This window comes from Rhinolophus sinicus, chromosome 9 (genome assembly GCF_057876585.1).
Source record: "Rhinolophus sinicus isolate RSI-liver-muscle chromosome 9, RSI-T2T, whole genome shotgun sequence".
NCBI classification, from domain to species: domain Eukaryota; kingdom Metazoa; phylum Chordata; class Mammalia; order Chiroptera; family Rhinolophidae; genus Rhinolophus; species Rhinolophus sinicus.
In genome coordinates, this window is record NC_142509.1 from 40,544,252 (window position 1) to 40,566,139 (window position 21,888).

Consider the following 21,888-nt stretch of genomic DNA (forward strand, 5'->3'; position numbering starts at 1 on the left):
TTAGCCACAAGGAAAGGATGACGCAGGGGGAGGTGAGCTGTAACCTCAACGAGAGCAGTGCCCTCACCTCAGTGCTCATCAGACTGCACTGCATCTCACATTCAACCAAGTCTGTTGAAACATCAGTCTGTTTAACTGGAAGGAAGTCTTGTTCTGTATCTGACATTCCGAAAATTAGAAAACAGCTGCTTGAATAAATGTTCTTTCCCTAGTCAGTGGACAATCATGGAAAAAAAAAAACACAGCTACAAAGATTATGGCAATAAATATAGACCTTAAAAGTTGTAAAGGAGGTACAGTTACTGTTTCTTGTTTTGTTTTTTAATGTGAGCTATTATTACCTTTTCAACTATAGTATTTTCTCTATTGTATTTATTTTATTAGTTTCAGGTGTACAAAACAGTGTAATAGACATTTATGCCCTTCACAAAGTGATACCCCCCGCTCCCAATCTACTAGCCCTCTGACATCGTATACAGCTGTTATAATTGCACTGACTGTTCCCTCTGCTGTCCTCCACATCCTGTGACCGTGTGTGTGCGTGTGTGTGTGTATATGTATAAAATTATAGTTGACATTATTATTATTCAGGTTCAGCTTCAGGTGTACACTGCAGTGGTCTGGCATCTACACCATCCATGAAATGGTCTCTCATAAGACAAGTGTCCATTGGATACCTTACAAAATCTTTACACCATTATTGATTATATTATCCAAACTGTTTTTCATATCCCCGTGGCAATCTTGTAACCACAAGATTTGTTTTTCAATCCCCCCAATTTGTGTTTTCTAATCCCCTCACCTTCTCCCTCATCCCCACCCTACAGTTCCTGTTTGACAGGTCTCTTTACCCTCTGCAGACACCTAATATTGAACTGACACCCACACCTCAGTAAATCCAGTGGCCTCTCATCGGGCTCCTGGCTGGCGAAATCTGGTTGTGTGGCCTCTGAGGAACAAATGGTCCCACTTTCACCGTGAAGTCCATCCCAGCAGGAAAGTTCCACATTTTGCACAGCACACTGCCACATGGATCTGCCCTCGTCCACGGGAACCTCACCAGCACTACTGTTAAACTGACTTCCTGGGGAGGGTAAGAGGCGCACCACTGTGTAATGGGCAGGGAACTCAACTGGGAAACCGAATTTTAATATTGTGAAGCTTTGAAATACTTGACCTTCTAGACCTATGGGAGATCACCTACCTCCATCAGCCTCAAAACCAAAGGGAGAAGCAGGAGCTAAGGAGACGAAACGTAGTGTAAGACCCTGAAATGCCCTGAACAAGGACATTAGTGGAAAACTTGGTGAAATGTGACTAAAGTGTGGTGCCAATATTTATTGTTTTGCACAATGTACACTATGGTTGTATGAGATGGTAACACTGAGGGAAGGAGACACAGGAGTGCCCCAAGTCTTCTCTTAGTCTAGAACGATTTCAAAACTAAAAGTTTTTAAAAAGCAATGATACCTATAACGTCCAACATATTTTTTCAGTAAACATCAAATGAGGTGGCATATGAAGTGTTTGGCGAACTAAAGCCGTACATATTCATACACAAAAGACGTAAGTTATAATCAACACGTTTAAATGTCAGTGCAAGTGCAGGCCATTCTGTGATACTTTAGACACACAGTATAGATTCATAACAATCTGGGTCAGATCCAGACTCATGAATGAACACGACCTGTGACCTTCGTAGGTAACGGGACATTAGTTTATTCACCTATACAAAGGAGAGTAATCGCTAATGCCTACATGGTATAGAAATAAATAAGATGAACGTTATCTTGAACAAAGGAGAAGCTCCAAGGTCTCATTCCTCACTGGTCAGTTAGAAACACCATATAGAGACGACTGAGAATGGAGGAATGGCTAGTTTTAATCACCCTTTATGCACTTGAGAAATGAGTTTGTGAACTGTCCTACAAAATGTTCTCTACTCACATGTATCTTTTGTTTAATGAAGAAGTCCACATAAAATGGTTGAGACAGACCACTGGTTTTCCAAAGGCATTTCCACAAATTAAGACAAATAGACGTACTTCTGTAACTCTGGAGAAAGAACATTAATGCTATTTGTTGAGTTCCTTTTGAGCGTGCGAGCAAGTTACATGTGTGTCAATAAACCACAGGCTCTGTGGCCAGTAGAACAGCAACGAAAGTCAGCATAAGTTAGGGTGGGAAAGGCCAACTCTGTGTCTTTGCCATGGATCCCATTTCTGTTCTCAGGAGAAGCATCGCATGGAGGCTTTGGGCACATCACATGCAGCATGTGATAGTGGAGCTGTGTCAGGTGGGGACCCGCCCAAAATGTCCAGTCAGGATTCCAAGGAATCATTTAGTGGACATCCTTCCAAAACTTTAGTCAGACTCAGAAAATGTGCAAAACACCCATTTTCTTAAGAAAAATATCACCTGGGTGTTCAGAAGGAGTAAGTGCCTGCAGAAAGCATCTGAAACCAGGAGTCTGGAGGCTCTGCGTGAAAAGAAAGGACCCACGGGAGTGCCAAGCATGATCGCACTCCCATGGGCAGTGAGGCCCCACTGCGAGGTGGTGACCCACACCTTCCCAGTGGTGACAGCATGCGGTGGGAACCAGGCACTGGGGCAGCAGCCATGGGAGTTCTGGCTTAATGGGTATCATTTCAGTTCTGCAAGATGAAAAGAGTTATGCAGATGGACAGTCGTGACGTTTGCACTGAACTGTTCACCTAAAAATAGTTCAGATGGTACATTTTATGCTATGTGTATGTTAGCACAATAAAAAACGGGGGGAAAAAAGGAGACCTATGTACTGTTTGTTTTTTACTGTGGTCTTATGAAGAACCTTGGAAATAGCTAAGGCAGGTGTCATATCTACTTTACTCAAAACTCTTAATTGCAAAAGACAGATTGCAACTAAAGCAGAAAAGGAAATTAGAAAACAAATAGAAAATTCACAGGTGTAGATAACCTCAGGGATAAATGGATCCTACCCCAAATGACATCATTGAGACGTTGGTCTGCTGCTCTCTGCTTCATTCGAAGTCTTGGAATCCTTCATCCTGAAGACAAGATTCTCCCTACGAGGAGAGAGGACAAGCCAGAGCAGCTGCACTTTCTAGGTGTCAATCCCAAAGGGAGGCTGCTTCTCCCAGCACTGCGTAGGGTCTTGGTAAATACACTTCTTGAGTCACATGCCTGAAACTTATGACTGTGGTCACTAGGTCAAAAGTCGCACTTGGAGAAAGGAGGGGTGGGCCACGACTCCCAGAGCCAGGAAGAGGATGGATGGACGATACTGTAAAGCCATTACAGTCCCATTTTAATTTTTCAGACTGGGAAATTGGAGCCCCCAAAACTTAATTTGTCAGAAACTACAGTAGTAAGATGGCTAATAATGCACATGAGATTTGCCTCTTCTGCTTCTGATGTTTTCAGACCCTCAATCTTCCTGGCTTTAGTCTGTGAAATATGTATGGATTTTGAGATACTTGAAATTAGCTGTTTTAAACAGGGATGAATACAGCATAATTAGTAGCATCATAAAGAGCGCTTCGTTTCTAGGAAGACAGAGGGGTTCAAACCCAGCCTTGCCACCTTGTAGGTGAGTGACCTTGGTACACCAGAGTGCCTGTGAGAGAGACATGAGCTAAACAGTACCAAAAATACATAAGGCACAGGCAGAGCTTACCTGGCACAAGCACCCCAGAAGTTGCTGCTGCATTAACATACCAGTTAGTGACTTTTCATTCCCACCACAGGAAACTCTCTCAGGCTAAAGCGTGCCATTTGCGGTCATTGGGAACACACGTCAGCAGCCCAGACACTGCCTCACAGGAGCAGTGGCAGCCTGACGTTTGTCATTAGCCATTGACCCCATCCTCATATGGGAAGACCTCGGACATCGTCATTGCTTGACACATCCTGCTTCATACAAACATACACAGTATGATGAATGCATGTGACGTGCTTGTGCCCTTCAAGCTGCCCTGTGACCATGACTTGGGGATAAACCCACACTGCCAATCAGCTGCAGTGGCAGCAGTCCATGGTTTCAATGTCCCTTCACAGGGCCATTCAACAAACACCAGAAAGTAACCTGCTTCCACTGCTTTTTGAGCCTGAGCTTGATGTTCTCTTAAATAAATAATTTTAACGATAAGAATGCTTTCAATTGCTGAAATTGAACCTGAAATTACAAATGTTACTTATACCTTCTTTCCATCTCAGCAGTGACTGCTTCTATACTATGTCCTCCTTGTTGGGCACCTTTAACAATTTATGTACCAATACCCGAATATAGTGATTTAGGTACTAAGTAAATTTGGTATGCCCTGGTTTACTTAATCTTAGTATTTTTAAAGTAACAGTCCCAATGACAAGACATCAAGACTGCCTGGATACAATGAGTAGTAACTGTGATCCAAGTTGCAAAGACTCACAAAGAAAATAATGACCAGGAAGCACCATGAAATGCACATCTGACCTCAGAATGGGCTGACTACTCCTGAAGGCCTGGTGACGGGGTGTGGGTGTTGGGGGAAACGTGCAAGGTAGGGAAAGCACACTGTAAAAGTAACTCAGTTAGATTCCATTCTATTGAGCTGCTCACAAGATGGTCCGCTGCCTGCTTCTGTGTTGTAGACATGAGATAAAATTTCTAAGACAATAAACATGAGAATGGCCTTTCCCTTCACCACGTGGCGAACAAAGAAGGAAACCATTGTTATCAGCACACAGGTCACACGGTGCCACCCCTGAGAATCCACTGCAGGTACTGGCACTGTGCCCAAGTCTCAAACACTGACTTCACTCACTAGCTAATTCCCTCAAGACAGGACTAGAGCCATACACAAATTCATTAACAGACTACATCATGAATGGTTACGCATCTCCTGCAGTTACACAAAATGGAAAACCTGCATGAAAAGCTCCTTCAGGATGCAGACTGAAATGCAAGTGCACCTGGAGGAAAAGTTCCCACCCTTCATGAGGTGTGTATGCCAGCATCACAGAACCACTGGATGAGAGAGGACCAAGAAAGCTGAAGCGCTAGGTGGCAGGTCACAAGGGACACGCCATGGTATGGTGCTGTCTGTAGTGGACCTCTGAGAGTTTGTTTCAACCTAACTTACGCTTCATGACATGTTAAGTGAAGCAGCTTTGGTTTGATCTTAGAAAAGCTGATCTGCTTTCTGGCATCAGTTGCAATGGGAACTGGTGTGGAGCCTTGGAAGAGGTTCTGTAGTAATTGTGACTCCTGAAACGAAAAGTCTTGTTTATGGTTACAGATCACATGAACGACACATATGAAAAAACAGCAGAATATGGGAGGAGGATATTTGAACTGCACAGCACAATTTATTAAGATGGAACTTCTGGGTAGCACGGTCCACACCTTTCCTTCCTCACTCAGTAATGGGCTACCGCTTTTTCTTGTCCACACGTTTATCATAAATAACAACGCTTTCTTTTAGGTTGTCTGGCTAACCCAGAGGTAGCACAAGATTCCGCCGATGTCTTGGTTTTCCTATGAAGGGTCAGTAATGACTGACTGTAGGGCCGCTTGCATATGGGGCAGATGGCAGCAACCTCCTGAACCATTTATATTTTCAGCAAAACTGAACAAAACACAAAGAACTTTGACATGTGATGTAATTTCCACTGAATTGTTAAACACAAAAACATTGCTATTGATGGTGGGAAATCTTGATCAGTTCAGCCCATACCCTAGGGCACTACAATGCTCAAAACTCCAGGTGCTCACCACTTAGCACATGGCACAGCAGGTGCATGGGATATTCTAAACATCAACAGCTTAATAAAGGGACTCTTTGTAGTTGTGTGTTCAGAATTAAGGAACTAACCAGGGACAGTGACACCGCCAGAGCAGTTACCACCCTGTCTGAGGAGCAAGGAGAGGGAGGAGATCTGAACGCTGGGCCACCTGCCTGCTGGGAACGGCAGCCAGGCAGAAGAGACTGCTACCCACGGTCCAGAGGGAGGAAGCGTAAGTGGCAAGGACTCAGCTTTCTTCCTCCCACGTGCCATCTCCACCTCATACTAGAACCCCCCCACCGCTCATACGTGAGAGCAACCCTGGCCAGGAGGTCCCTAGAACACAGCCCTTGGGGGCACAGAGCAGATAAGGAAGTGGTACGCAGGTGTTGAGGTCGTCAGCACATGGCCAGGTCCACAACACAGACAACTGTTGTGCAGCTGCTACAAACAGCCATCTTGAGCGCCAAGGAACAGGATTCTGACTCATGACACAGGCCAGTCACCTGTTTTAAAGACTCACACTCGGGCAGTATTGTGGCTATACACTTTACTTTGAAATACATCATAACCCCAAATACGTTGTCATTGCTTTGGCTTAAAGCACTCAATTGCCTTTTAAAATGAGGAAAAACACACACACAAAACACCTTTCATATTTACCCACGCACTCACCATTTCCGGAGCTCGTCCTGTCCTCCTGCAGGCCTCCTGCAGATCGAAAGCTCCACTTTGTGTCCTTTCCCCGCTGCCCAAAAACGTTCTTGCATGTCTCCTGAAGGTAGGTCTACAGGTGAGAAATTCTTTGATTGTATTTTCTGAAAAAGTCTTTTTTGCTTTCATTTTGAAAGATGTTTCGATGGGTAACAGCACTCTAGGGGGCAGGGTTTTTCCCTTTCAGTAATTTAAAGGAGTTACCCTCTGTCTTCTAGAAGTGTGCTCTCATCCTTTGCTCTGTGAGTATCCTGGGTCCTTTTTCCTCTTTACAGTCGTTCTCTTCCACTCTAGAGTTGTTCTCACTGGTTTTCATCACTTGACATGATGTCCATGGCATGAGTTTGTTTTTTCTGTGCAGAGTTCTTTGAGCTTCTTGAGTATGTGGAGTCATACTTCTTACCATATATAGAAAAGGGTCAGCCATTAGGTGTTCAAATACTTTCTTTCGCCTCTTCTCTCTCTCCCCTGTGGGGCTCGCTACATCAATGTCATGGATCCCCTATTCTCTCCCCTCCCCATCTTTTTTCTCTGTGTACATCATTTGGATAGTTTTTATTCTTCAAGTTAATTAATTTTTTTTCTTCCTCTAGGTCTAAACTGTTTTTAAATCCACCCACTTTTTTTTAATTTTAAGACATTGTTATTCTCATCCTGAAATGTTCCATATGGGTTTTTAAAAATATGTTTTCCACTTTGTTTCGGTAAATTCATGTTTCCACTTATACTTATAATAGTGATTTGGACATCCTTGTGTACTAATTCCAACCCCTTCAGTCTTTTTTTCTAGGTCTCTTTCTACTGATTGATTTTTCTCCTAATTACAAGTCACATTTTCCTGCTTCTTTCTTAAGTTTTTGGACACCACACATTGTGGGTCCAGAGTAGCTTTCAATCTAGAATTAATTCCGTCACCACTTAGGTAGCAGTCTTCTAAGAATTCTGCCTGATGCCCTATGTGTGGAAAGATGTTTGCACTCTGGTGGGAACACAAACTATTCTGAGGTCTGCGCTGAGATCCAGGAATCATTCAGCTACTGCTTTCCATGTCTGAAGAAGCTTTCTTTCACACACATGCGAATCGGTACCAAGCCAAAAGGCTCAAGGGGACTCCTTGAACATCGCCTAGCCCCGTCCCTGGGAATTTCCATCCTCTCCAGTCTGTTCTTTGCAAATTCTAGCAACCATGGCCTCCCCAAACTCCAGTCCAGCAATTCAATTCAGCAAGGCTGCGTCGGTTCCCTTCCCTGAACTGTAGCCTGGGAACTGCCACCACTTTGTCCACCTTCTGTCAGGGATGACAACCCTATGCCTGTCACGTGTCTGAAACCATCATTTTACACATACTGTGCAGTTTTTATCTGGTTAAGGCAGGACAGTCCATCTGGCCTTTGGTATAGTACCATGGCAGAAAGCAGATGTCTTCATGTAAAACAAATTTTCTATTTAAAAATGACTATCTTTTAGGATAATTTATATACAACAAACATAACTTCCTTACAGAATTATTTCAATAGGATCATGCTTAGCAAATTCTTCAATTAGGACTACTCCTCCTTATGAAATCTCTAATAGTCAATATTTCCTCTATGCATGTATTCTGTGGTGTATAATAAAATTAATAAAAGTTACCCTTTCTAATGACATCTCTCACTTGTTATGACAATAGAATGTTTTTCCTGTTCAGGTATTCTAAATGCTTAATGAACTTCCACTTCTGACTGAAAGGTTCCGTGCTGTCACAATATTGATGAGCCATCACTGTGCAGTAAGCTGAGTTTTCTGGGAGGAGACTTCCTTATATTGTCTCCTTAAAAACATTCTCCCCTTTCTGAATTCTTTACTGAGGCTTGCCTTTCCCACAGTCAGTGCATTGATAGGGTTTCTCTTGTGTGTGTCCTTAGATGTGTCAGGAGGCCTGACATTTACTACCATGCTTTCCACGCTCACTACACTTGTGTGGTTTCTATATTATATGATTTCTCTGATGGATGATGAGCTGTGACTTCCTGTTGAAGGTAGTCCCACACTCATTGCATCCATAGTATTTATCTCCTGTATGAATTCTCTGATGCCTCATAAGATGTGACTTTCTAGTAAAGGACTTCCCACAGTCACCACATCGATAGGGTCTCTCTCCTGTATGAATCCTCTGATGTATAATCAGCTGCGCCTTCTCAAAGAAAGCTTTTGCACAATCACTGCATCCGTAGGCTTTCTCTCCTGTGTGATTCCTCTGATGCTTAATGAGCTGCACTTTCTGAACAAAGGCTTTCCCGCAGTCGCTGCACACATAGGGTTTCTCCCCGGTGTGAATTCTCTGATGCCTAAGCAGCTGTGGTTTCCAGGCAAAAGCTTTCCTACATTCACTGCATTCAAAGGGTTTTTCTCCAGTGTGGGTTCTCTGATGATGAATGAGACTTGACTTCTCACTGAAGGTTTTCCCACACTCAGTGCACTCATAGGGCTTCTCTCCTGTATGAGTCCTCTGATGCGATATCAGGCTTGACTTCTGGGTGAAGGCTTTTCCACAGTCACTACATTCGTAAGGTTTCTCTCCGGTGTGAGTTCTCTGATGTGTTAGAAGCTGTGACTTCCCAAAGAAGGTTTTTCCACACTCAACACACCCATAGGGCTTCTCTCCTAAATGAAGTTTTTGATGTCTGATGAGCTCTGACTTCTTAAAGAAGGCTTCTTCACAGTCACCGCACTGGTAGTTCTTCTCTCCCGTGTGAGTTACCTGGTGTCTAATAAGCTGTGGTTTTCTGATGAAGGCTTCACCACAGTCACCACATTCGTAGGGTTTCTCTCCTGTGTGAATCCTCTGATGCCTGATGAGCAGTGAGTTCCTGCTGAAGGCTTTTTTACACTCACTACACGCATACGGTTTCTTCCCTGTATGAGTTCTGTGATGAGTAACAAGCTGTGACTTCCAAAAGAAGGCTTTTCCACAGTCACCACATTTATAGGGTTTCTCTCCTGTATGTGTTCTCTGATGTGTGATGAGCTTTAATTTCTGGGAGAAAGATTTCCCACAGTCACTGCAGCCATAGGGTTTCTCTATTGTGTGAGTTATCTGATGTCTTTTAAGCTGTGACTTCCTGCTGAAGGCTTTCCCACACTCGCTGCATCCATAGGGCTTCTCTCCTGTGTGTGTTCTCTGATGTAAAACGAGCAGAGACTTCCTACTGAAAGCTTTTGGACATTCCCCACACCCATACGGTTTTTCGCCTGAATGAGTCCTTTGATGGATAGTGAGCAGTGACTTCTGTGAGAAGGCTTTCCCACAGTCACTGCATCCATAGGGTTTCTCTCCTGTATGAGTTCTCTGATGTATAACAAGCTGTGACTTCTTGTTAAACACTTTTCCACATTCCATGCATAAACAGACTCCTGTGTGTGTTACATGGTTTGTAATGAGCCATGACTCTTTACTGCTGACTTGCCTACATATATTGCAATCACAGTATTTTATTCCACCTTGGGTTCTGTCTGGTTTGATGTAGAATAACAATTTTTTACTGAACTCAAGATTCTTTCTTCCACAGTTACTTTTTGGAATAAGAAAATCAAAACTTTTTTCACCTGTGCCAGATTTACGGGGTCTCACTCCTAAACGAACAAAGTTAATGCTTGAATGGAATATTTTCCCAAAAACATCATATCCATGGATGCTCTCTGTACTTTGAAGTTTGTCTTGATTATTCTGGTGCCACATTTTGAGATTATTTTCTAGCCAGAGTTCCTCTAAAAAGGAAAAATGAACCGTACTGTGTAAATCCCCCAATGATTATGCTTATTAAATAAAACTTCTGAAACGGAGCCTAGGATCCCACTCCCACCACCCGCCAAAAATCTTCCACATACAATGTCTTCTTATTGGGCATTAAAATTTTTCACAGAAATGAAAACAGATTTTTAAGTTACGAATGTTTATAAACATGAGTTCTTATATAAGGAAAGATAAAATACACTCAAGGAACAGTAATCATGAGATAAAAAAGACTAGAACAATTTCTAATCAAATACTTATTCAGCAATAACCCACAGATTATCTAGCATGTGTCCAGAACTTGCTAGCAGCACATCAGGGGAGAAGATAGGTAAGCACCCACCCTCATAGGACTTACAGTTCAGGGAAGACTGAGAATAACAAGAACATAATAGAGTGAGATTATACACGTTGTCGAATACTATAAAGGAAGAATACTGAACACAATGCACAGTAAACGTAAGGTTACAACTTTACATCTCAAAAATGGGAACACTCATTTCCTGTGCTGTTATTTGAAAAACTTCTCAGTCAAGTCTCTCCCTGGAATCACTGACATCAGTAACTCTACCATCATTACAGCTACTTCTTGGAGTTATCCAAGAGTTCTCCAGAGCTGAGTACCACTTTTATTCAGCTCTTTTGACATTTTAACTGAATCTATTACCTACATATTGAATCTGTATATAATACTATCAATGGAAATTATTTCAAACCACAAGAATTCCTTGCATCACATTAAGACAGAGTAAGTACAATTGTTGTGATTTCCATAATATGACCATGTACGGAATATTTTAAAATGATCTTTTAAAGGTTGGTTTACTTTAGTACGGTATTCTTTATTAGCAACTGTGAGGTAATATTCCCAGGAAGACAGAAGATTTGCAAGATAGAAGATTTGGCAGGATTTCAAACATAAGACAACCGCTCCTCTTATGTGGGATAACTTTGGGGGGACATAAAAGCCTCATCTACTTCTCAGACATATCAGAATTTCAGAGGAAGAGCCAGCTACACTGCTGATATGGAGGAGAATAAAATGATTCAATATTTCAACCTTAAGTGAGTGGAGATGCTGCTACTACTACTTACTGAGATGAAAATGATGTGGGAAAAAGTTTGGAGACTAAAAACAAGAGTCATATGTAGACATTTGAATGTAAGATCCGCTTGAAGAGTTTATAAAAATTGCTTCACTGAATTGTTACAGTAAAGAAAAAGACAAATTTTAAATTAAAATCACATCAAGATAAGATATATCCAAATGGATAAAGTACACGATATAAAACAATATTGAAGTATTCAACTGTATCAAAAAACCTTTAAGAAAAAAAATCCTGTTATTTTGGAAAACAAGTGGGCCATCTCTTATCGATGTTATCGTAGGTGGGTACCAGTAGAATTCCCCAGGTCTCTGTTTCTGTTACACTCTTGTATTTACTACCTTCGTTTCATCCTATTTTTCAAACTGATATTCCTACTTTCAGTCTTGCTCTCTCCCCACTCTAGTCTCCACACAGCAGTCAATAATCTTTGGAAAATGTAATCAGGCCTTTTTACCCCCAGCTTAAAAACCACCCAAAACCTTGGATAAATACAATCTTTCATCGTAGTGTCCATGCCTTTGCACCACATGGTTTCCTCCAAGCTCTCTGACTTCCTGTCACAGCCCTGCTTACCACTCCTCAGGCACACCCGATTCCTTCCCGCTCCTCTGATCCCTCCTCTGCCTCAGGACCTTTGCATTTGCTGTCCCCAGCTGTCAGCATGCCTGATTTATTTAAGTCTGAACAGCACTTTAAGGCCACACTAGCAAATGCCGTTATTCCCTCCACAGCATTTACCAGACAGGTAATCACTGCACTTCTGGCTCTACCACTAGAATGGAAACCCTGAGGGCAGGGGACAGGTTTGTATGTTTACTGATGTACCCCCACTACACGACACATAAGAAGCCCTCTGTTCATGTAGGGAAAATACAGTTCACTCATCCCTGAACTTCTCAGGCAGTTCCTTCCTGGATCATTACTCTGATAATTAACTTTGCATTTTAACACAAAGGCTTTAAGTGCAAATACTGAATTAGTGAGTATTTCATAGAACTGAATTTTCCTCTAAATTTCTCCAGTCACGCAAGGTTATTTCATGACTCTTATTTTCTTTCTCTCAATTTCTTTTATTCCACATAATAGCAGTTTTTCTCAGTTAATGAGGGAACAAAGTCTATCTTCACAGGTTTTCCAAACCACACATACCTACACCTAATAATGCATGTGAATGGTGCTTAGATATCTGTGATTCGAAATACCTCCCGAGGTAAGCTGAAATAGTTGCTTAGATGAAAGAAAGCCTTTGTACTAAAGAACTATTTGATGAATAAGAAAGTTCCTGCCCTACCTGGCCCCACAACCACTAGTTAATGAAATGTTTAATAATCACACACCATAAATTCCACAGCAAACAGAGAAGGCGTTACTTGCCATCTTCCTGTGTGGGTAAGCTGGGTAAGGAATTCCACATAAAGTCTGGGTTTCTACAATACAATGCTCAGTGGGTAGAGATTGCAGGAAAGGCTGGGAGACAAGGAACGCTCGCTGGAGGTGAAAAGAGCTGAAACTGAACAGAGGAACAGTCTACCTGGGACAGCACGTGATAAACGAGGCCCAGATGCAGAGGAAACTGTGTGAAGGACACTGAGGAAGAACTATTAACAGTTCAGATGGAGTTGACCATGACCTTGGGGCACAGAACACACTGGGAAGATGCTGCCCTACCCTGAGAGTCTTCAACATAAACGGAGCTGAAATGCCCACAGCAGGTAACGGGGGCCTTAACACAGCAGACTATCTGATGGGACGAATGAGAAGCTGTCGACAAGCTAAACGTCAAGGGCACCAGAACGACGTGCTGGAAGGGCTGCAACGCTTCGAGTGCACAGAGGCCAGGAAGCGGCAGGGCCTGCGACAGCACTGCAGGTATTCAGTTCTGTCCTGTAGCCACGAAGTCACCTTCTATTCTGGGGACTTGAAAAGACGTCTGACAAACTAGAGGGAGCAAAGAAAACTACCAAAGGAAACTCAAAGACAATCAATCACTGTCAGCTAAAATGAGGCACATTCATGAATTCTTAAAAAAGGAGGCAAGGAGCTTCCTCTGCAGGCTGGGTTCGAGCAGGGGACCGAGGAAACTGGGAGGCAGAGTCTTACGCACAAAGTGGATCCTGAATGACTGGCCACCACCTTGTGGGGCTGTACACGTAGGAGGGGGCACATTTCATCACCAACGCCACGCCAAGGGACTCATCCTGCTGTGGGCAGACAGCAGGACACGACGAGCACTTTAAAAATCGTGGCGAAGTAGGTCACTGATGCTGAATCGATCCTAAAGACGCAGGACCTTTCAACAGTTTTATAGTAACGTTTCCAAAGTGCCAACCTGCCATACACCTGCCTGTTCCTCACCTGAAAGGTTCTGACTCAGGACCTCTTCAGTTATTACCCAGGGCTCTTCTGGCTCCAGCTTGAAAACTGCATCAGGCTTAGTAATTTCACAACCTGTTCACGGAAACACAGGATGTGGATGCAACTGCCTGGGCTGAGGGACTCTTTAGTAAGAAAACTATTTTACCGCAAAGACCATAAACAAGGTAAAGCAAGTGCACACAAATCTTTCAGTTGAGTGTACAAGCCAAAGCCTCTCTGACCCCTGCGGCTTAATTCCCAAATCAGTAAAGACCTCAGAGACCCCACTACTGGGCCCATACTGTGCTGCGTGAGAATGTTCTTACCCAGAAACACGAAATTACTGTAGTTCTCCAGCATCACATCCCGGTACAAGCTCTTCTGGGTGGGGCTCAGCAGATGCCACTCGTCCAACGTGAAAGCCACCGCCACGTCCTCAAACGATATCTAGAGAGGCAGAATCCCTGTTAAAGCTGAAGTGGCTCTTAGGTCCAATGCAGGCTTTCTTCTCTACGGTGCAGGCGGCCCAGCAGTGGCCCCAGTGGCCTCACTCTTGGTGTTCCAGCCTCTCAAATGTAGCCAGACTGACTCAACAGAACAGGGTAGGAGTGAGGGGATGCCACTTCCAAGATTAGCTCCAGAAGACTATGCTTCCATCTTGGGACCCTGTCCTGCTCTCTGGGGGAATCCAGCTGCCATTAGGAGGCAGCCCTGTGCAGAGAGAACTGGGGCCTGCCCACACCCACGTGACCGTGACCGGGCATGACAGGCATGGCCATGTCCTGTCTGCACCTGGAGATGACCCAGCCTTCTCAACCTCTTGACCACAGGTTCATGAGATCCTGAACGAGAACCACATGGGTAAGTGGCTGGCAGTGCCCAACACACAGACATGGAGAGATAAAAGCTTGTGTTTTCAGCCACCAAGGTTTGGGGTAATTTGTTACATAGCAATGGTGAACTAATGTAATATGCTACTCTTGTGTTATACCTTGAGAAAGATGCAAAAACGTGGTTGAAATGTTTATCATGAATTCATCCATCTATCCATTGAACAAGAAACTGAAATGCGTTGTCAAAATACGCCGTGTTTCTCAAAGAAGGTGGTAATTGGAAACAGTTCTTAGCTGAGCGCCATGGCCCAGCCATGGAGGACCTTCAGAGGTCCGGCCTCTGCCCGCTAAATGACAGTGCTATCCGAGTCACCGTCAAACCCCAATTCACATCTACATGCCTAACACACTGCCCTCCCTCCGGCGGCTCTGCTCCAAGCAGGACCAACTTAGCAGGCTCCTTAGACATCTTCCCGAACACAGAAACTAAGGTCTTCCAAGGCCACAGGCACTAAGGCGTTCCAGAGGCCACAAAGCCCGGGCATGCAGGGCGTGGGGACAGGCACAAGGAAGGAGAGCAGCCATACGCTTTGGAAAAAATGACAATGTTGCAGGACTCATGTTGATTTCTTGACTTCCGATAAAGACAATGATGAGAACAAGGTGATATTAGTGAAAGGTAGACACACAGACGAACGGAATAAAACAGAGAGCCTAGAAACAGACACCCATAAATATGCTCCTGATTTTTGACAAAGGTACAAAAGCAATTCCATGGACAAAAGAGTCTTTTTAACAAAAGATGCTAGAACCATTGTACACGCAGGAGAAAAGAATAAACCTCACACATACCTCATGCCGGATGTAAAAATTCCCTCTAAGCGGATCACAGACCTAGACATATAACTTCTAGGAGAAAACCTGTGTGACCTTGGGTTTGACGAGTTTTTATATACAATACCAACACATAGTCAATTTAAGACAAAATTAGTATGTTGGACTTCTGCAAAAAATTAAAAATTACTTTTCTGTAAAAGACATTGTTTAAAAAAAAGAGAAAACGCAGCACAGACTAGGAGAAAATATTTGCAAATCACTTGTCTGAGAAAGCATCTCATCCGGAATATGTGAAGAACTCTTAACCCTCAATGAAGAGAGCACCATTAACAATGGGAGCTCTTCACACACATACTTCACCAAAGAAGATGGAGAGACGTGAGATAAACGTGAGAGGATGTTGAGCAGCATCTGTCGTAGGGAGTGAAACTGGAAAGCGATACACTACACACCTATGAGAATGGCTAACAGTTAACACCTAAAACCCTGGCAGTGAGGGGCTACGCAACAGTGCTACTCCGCTGACGGTGAGGACGCAGAATGGCAGCAACTGGAGGGCAGAGTGGGACCCAGACTGGCCACACCGCCCAGCGATCCTGCTGTTTGGTGGCGACCCAGGTAAACTGAAACGCACGTTCCAACCTGTAAGCCTGTGAACACAACGGCTGAAAGCTGGGCGCAACCAAGATGTCTTCAGAAGTGAGTGGGTGAGTGACCGTGCGTCCCTGCAGAGAAACTACTCAGTGACAGCACTCGGCAGTCAGAAGGAACGAACGGCACGGTGGCTCTCGGAGGCACGAATGAAAAATGCCAGTATCACAAGGTCACATACTGAGGATTGTATTATGTGACATTCTGGAAAAAACAAACCAGCAACAGATGAGCTGGTGCCAGGGTTAGGGACGCAGGAAAACGAGAAGATGGGACGTGCCAAGTCCTGACTGCTGTGCTGGTCACACAAATTCACACATGCTGTAAAAGTCACAAGGCTTTACGTGGAGCTGTCACTCCCACACCAGGTCTGGTGACAGCCTGCGCAGTGCAGACATGGAAGGAACCGCAGTCCAGGCCACAGGTCCCGGCCCGGCTCCCCTCTGTGCATCCTGGGTGTCCTCACCTGCAGCTTTTCTCAGGCGCCTCTACCGATACCTCCTTCGGGGCTGGCAGGAGGGAAGCCCTGGGGAAACTTCTCCCCATGGTGACTAGTACCCATAGTTTTCTACTCCAGCCCTCCTCCTGACCTGATTCCACAAAACTGCCTGAGCCCTTGTTCGGGACGTCCCGGGAGACCCATGTCTGGCTGGATCCACTGACCCAACAGCGTGCCACTCCACGGAGAAACACCGGAAGCGGCACCTTTGTCTGTGAGTGAGGCTCAGGGCCTTTCACTCTGGCTGTGGGTTAACTGGCTCCTCTGACACCTGGCAGCTCAGCTCTCAGCTCAGCTGAGCTGGCGCAGAACTGTGTGTGCAGAAAGGGGAAAGTCAATGTGCTGTATGTTAGTGTAAACAACAGAATTTGGGAAAAAAGGAACAAAGGGAGGGCGACAGAGGCAAGTCAGCCAAGCGTGAAGGGACACTGCAGACTGCTTCCTGAGTTAAGACATATGGAAACAGGGCTGAGGCCGACGCCTGCATGCCCAGCTATGCCAACAGAAGCAGAAACATGTGCACCTGAGAAGTATCCCAATTCCATCTGTGAGAATACCACTGGGCTGCCTAAAGGCTGCGCAGGTCACCTCTGCCACATGGTTCAGTTTCTTTGCTCAAAGCGGACAGCCTGCCTGTCCTGCAGGGGCACCACGTGGCGTGCTAACCAGGTGTGTGTCAGGGTCCTGACTCAAGCCCTGGGCTTATCCTGGGGACTTGCGAGGGGACCCGCCACAACAGGGCTGCTGGGCACGGTGCTCACAGCCACCAACATGTTTCCTTTCTGCAGGATCACCAAGAAATGCTAGCTTCTCAGACCATCCTGGTCAGGTTGGTCATGGCTCCGGGGTCAGCTCAGCAAAGCCTGCAGCTTAACCTAACAGTGAAGGACTCCATTCCTTTCATACCTGTGTTCCAACTGTGACTTCTGTACGATTCCGTGACCCACTCGTGCTTCTTCTGAAATCCTCTTTCCAAGTTTATATTTCCTACCCCTTAAGTGTATTGAGGTCTTTTCTGCTGATTCTAGATGTTCCGTCAGCCTCATCCCATCCACAGAAAAACCTTCTGGAGAATCAACAACTCACCTGCGACGGAATCATTTTCTGCTGCTTTGGGGAATCTGCTGTTCTGGGACTTCTCTCTGTCCTGATGCGCTGAGAGGGGCGTCTGGTTGAGGTCTGCAGACTGGAGGAACGCACCCCCAGTCCCGAGCCTCTCCCTTCTTATCTCGCACGGGTCATCTGTTCCTGACAGCCACAGCCTGGAGACGCAGTGGGAGTTTTCTTTTAGACGGTGTACTTCATTTCCACGACTGGGAACTCTGATGAGTTGTCTGTGAGACTCCACTCAGAAGTGGCTGGATTGCCAGCTGCTGGCACACCCCAGCTGGGCCTGCCACTGTTCTGTGCAGCCCTGGCTCCCAGCGGGAAACACCAGATTGAAGCCACTCGCCTCACTGGTTCCACCAAACGCACCAGAGGACCAGCACAGCCAGCGCTCTGCAGACACCCACAAAGTACGAAACTACAAGCTGGGCTCACTCATTCTGCTGCAACATTTCCGGGGACACGCGGATGAAATCACTTGCTTAGGTGCCACATGCAGCTCCTGTCCAGGCAGGACGGTAAACAGAAACGGGCTTGCAGCCTGGGGTGCTGGCGCTCTGCTCCCATTAGCCTGCAGCAAAAGAGAAGGGAGATCAGAGGAACTAACAGGAATGGAAAAGAGGAGGGGGGCGGGCAGCCAGCTGTGGTGACGCTGACAGCTCCTGTGACAGCCTGACCACCCGAGCGGATGACAGCGTGAAGAACCCAAGGAAACCCTGATGATACTTCTATCTCACACTGGGACACAGACTGCCTGCCCTTTCCCTCTGAAATCAGCAGGAACGGCTTAGGCCACAGGTTCCCAGGGGGTCAATCGAGGCAGATCAGAATCCTGCTGAGTTAAGGAACCACAGGAATGGCTGAGCCTGACCCGCTGCCTCTGGGCGGTTAGTCATCTCCTCACCCTCTGCTCCCAGGGGAACCGCTCCACACGCAGCTTCTGCCAAGGGTCTCTGGTCCCTGACCAAGGCGCTGCTTGGAGGGGGGTGGGACAGGGGCTGTCCACTGTTCTACCAGGGCCACAATGTTGGCCCTGGGACCCCTCCTGTCCCCTCTGCTTCAAAGGCCGGGAGGGCCTGCCCTAATGCAAAGTGCCATTGTTTCTAGGCCTGTAGGGGAACAGGAGCTCAGAGGCCTGTAAGAGCAAATACAAATGAAAAAAAGGAGAAAACCCCCTAATTCTCCCTCATGCAGAAAAGGAAGACTCCTCCCCCATTCAAAGAGCACTTGCTTGAGAAAACATGTTAACTGTACTTTCTTTCTCTGCCCCTTTGAGATGTATGCAACTCTTTCCAAAACTAAATAAATAAGCCTCATCCATCTAGTTTAACAGCCCAAGAACCTGGGAACCATCTCTCTGCAATTGCCCAGCAGACCCACCCATCTCCCAGTGTGGCAGCGCAGGAGCCTAACCAGCCTGGCTTTGGCAACTGGCTCCGAGCTATACATCTATTAGGTTGGTGCAACAGTAACTGTGGTTTAAAAGGTTAAAAACAATTGCAAAAACTGCAATTACTTTTGCACCAAACTAATACTTCCCATCATAAAGATATGAAAGGTTGATTTTTCCCGAGGGAAATTTCAGATGGCCTAAGTGTGACAAATTACCATTTACCTTGGGACCATCCACCTGGCTATAGAAAAGGGTGTGCTTTCTTCCTGCATTCATGACCTCTTTAGGAGACTCTCTGCCATGCTCATCGATTGTTTTCATTTTCATGCAATAATAAAACTATTTTTCTTTCTCTTCCACTTTTGTGGAGAGGTTTTCTGGGTTTGTAGATATGGTTTTAATGATTTCCCCAACAGGCCCAATAACCAGATAACTGAGTAAAAGCCCTATTTTTACAAGATGACAGACTGCATAACAAGTATCATCTTAGGCAGAACTGCTGGAACAGACAAACCAAGACTTAAGATAAGCATAGTAAACAAAAAATACTACGTCTTGATGCATATAAATACTTACACTTTAAATTTTGTCACTGCTCGTGTCCAGGTCATTTACACTCAGCCACCTATGGGATCAGAGCCAAGGGCTTCACAGGCACATGTCACATGGGGACATTTCCTTCATAAGCATACACCTGAAAGGAAATGTCCAAAAAACTCAGTACCCAGTAAGCTTGGGACAAGAGGGACAAATTCCACCCTTCCTAGCCATCTTGCCAGCTGAGATTTGCCCCACATGTGCGGTCTCCACCTGTGGTCCGGGAATGGTGGCTGAGCAGCGACACGCCCGGACCTCCAGTCCAGGCTCCACAGGCCGACAGGCTGGCTAGGAAGGCTGAACGTGCCAGACCGGTCAGTGGGCGCCTTCCCAGAAAATAAACTGAGCAAGGAGACGCTGTAATACCCTCAGAAGGTTAGTTCTGAGCAAGAGCTCTTTGGAGGCACTCTTCCACTGAGAGGGGAAGGTGTTGTCAGTGTTCCAGTGGGTACGGACACAGATGGAAGTGTCCACTCACCTGCCGTAGATGAGGGGAGAAACTCACACCTGTGTTTTGCGAGTGGAGTCAGGACAGTGGCCCCTTCCAGGCAGTCACCACCCAACCCCGGAGCTGGGCGAGGCCTGGAGGCAGACTAGACAGGCCTGCTCTCATTGCCACCCGCTCAGGGTCTCCACAGTGCTCAGTCTGCAAAGCCGAAAGGGGACGCCTGAACACTGCTCAGCGCTAACGTGGCCGTGTGCACCAGCTCCTGGCATTGTTTCCCAAGGGCCTTATGTGTCTCCCTCTGAGTCATTAAGAGAACCGAGGCCAGGAGGGGAGATAGGTCCCAATGCCCACAGACAACCAGGATCTTGTGGGGCAGTCAGCAACCACAGCCAGTCTGGAAAGGCAAGCTGGACTTTGACTGACTTGACCTGAATCAGTAGCAGAGGGCACAGCAAGCACGTCCAGGCAGGAAGAGGGTCTGTGTCAGGCCTTGTCATAGGTTACCGGGGCACGTGTGTGTCATGTCCAGTCATACGGGAAAGGGGTTCTTTGTGCGAAGCAGCTTCCTGGAACACAGGGTGGGATTTTCATCACCTCCCCTTAGTCTTTCCTGCTCCCTCCCTCCCAGGAGCACAGGGCTCAGGTAAGACCCACCTGTCACAACCAGTAGGACGTCCAGTCAATGAACTCCTCAGTCCAACAACTCTGAGCCCTCCACATGCCCCCACGACGGTCTTATCATTCGTCTCCACTGGCCCCAATCGCCAACCCAAAGGCACCCAATCATCTATCATCAGTTCTTAACTATTTCTACAAACAAACCCTCCTCCACCGCTGTCCCAGTCACACCAGAGGGCAGCCTCCAGGGGCGCCGTCACTCCCAATCCATGCTGCCTCATCCCCACAACCGCTAACCCCCAAGTCTAAGACGCCCCAAAGCCCCTCAGTGACTCTCCCCAGAGACCCCTGTCACTCAATTAATTACCTCCACTGGCTTCAAAAACACTCATCCCCTCCCAAGACCATGTTACTGATTTTCAGACACTCCAACACCTAAACCCTCAAGTGTCCCCAAATTAATCAGCTGATTAAAACGCTGCCCCCATCCTGCTCCCTCCCTCCCTCCCCCGTGCCGTCCACGGTCCCCACCCCACCTGGACCAGAATCCGCGCCTGCGCGGCGGGGCCGTCCTCCCGGGCCTTTCATGCGCCGGCTCCGAGGTCGGTTCGTGCGCGCTCGAAGCGGTCCGCGTGCATATCACCACGGGACTGGGGCTGTCGCGGAGGCAGCCCCCAGGACCGCAGCCTCACTGTCCCCACGCCAGCACTAAACACCCTCACCTCTTGGGTTCGCAGCACCAAGACTGACACAACCCGACGGCGGAAGCGTGCACGCAGAACTGCATTTCCCAGAGTTCCGCATGTTCTAGAACTACACTTCCCAAAGGGCACTGCGGCGTGCCTCGCGGGATTGACTGGACGGAGGTTTCACGCCCTCTGCCGCTGCCTGGAGGTGCGAGGTTCAGAGATGTGGAGTGCAACCCGAGTTGCGGCTCAGAATGTGTGTTTGTGAACCAACATAAACGTGTCACCAGGAGGGAACTTTTCTATCCTTTCCGTTTTTGATCAGATCAAAGTAATTTATAAAATGAAAGTAATGCAAGTATGCTTTAGTACATCCAATCCAACCGCGCTAACAACACAAAAATGAGGAATTTAGGGAGAAATTAAATGTAATTACGGAAAGAAGGAAATTAATGAATAGCAGAAATTAAGGAATTAAAATAGAAAAGACTAAACTTGATAAATCC

The 21,888-nt window shown here is 46.1% G+C and overlaps 1 protein-coding gene across 5 annotated transcripts; it reads right to left on the minus strand.

The window, feature by feature from the left end:
* Nucleotides 1-1,567: 1,567 nt before the first annotated feature.
* Nucleotides 1,568-21,522, minus strand: ZNF605 (zinc finger protein 605). 5 transcript variants are annotated; one of them, XM_074321253.2, is made up of 7 exons: nucleotides 21,233-21,522; nucleotides 19,610-19,727; nucleotides 17,620-18,211; nucleotides 14,040-14,160; nucleotides 6,439-6,550; nucleotides 2,979-3,065; nucleotides 1,568-2,654 (listed from the first exon to the last, which is right to left on the minus strand). In XM_074321253.2, the coding sequence occupies exons 3-6, from the start codon at nucleotides 17,632-17,634 to the stop codon at nucleotides 2,990-2,992; spliced, it is 324 nt and encodes a 107-aa protein (XP_074177354.1). In that variant the 5' UTR covers nucleotides 17,635-18,211; nucleotides 19,610-19,727; nucleotides 21,233-21,522; the 3' UTR covers nucleotides 1,568-2,654; nucleotides 2,979-2,989. The 5 variants fall into 5 exon arrangements, with proteins under 5 accessions (XP_074177354.1, XP_074177355.1, XP_019604292.3 ...); XM_074321254.2 differs by having other exon boundaries at nucleotides 1,568-3,283; nucleotides 21,233-21,519; XM_019748733.3 differs by lacking the exons at nucleotides 1,568-2,654; nucleotides 2,979-3,065 and adding an exon at nucleotides 13,714-13,806 and having other exon boundaries at nucleotides 5,325-10,224; nucleotides 21,233-21,495.
* Between the last annotated feature and the right edge of the window lie 366 nt (nucleotides 21,523-21,888).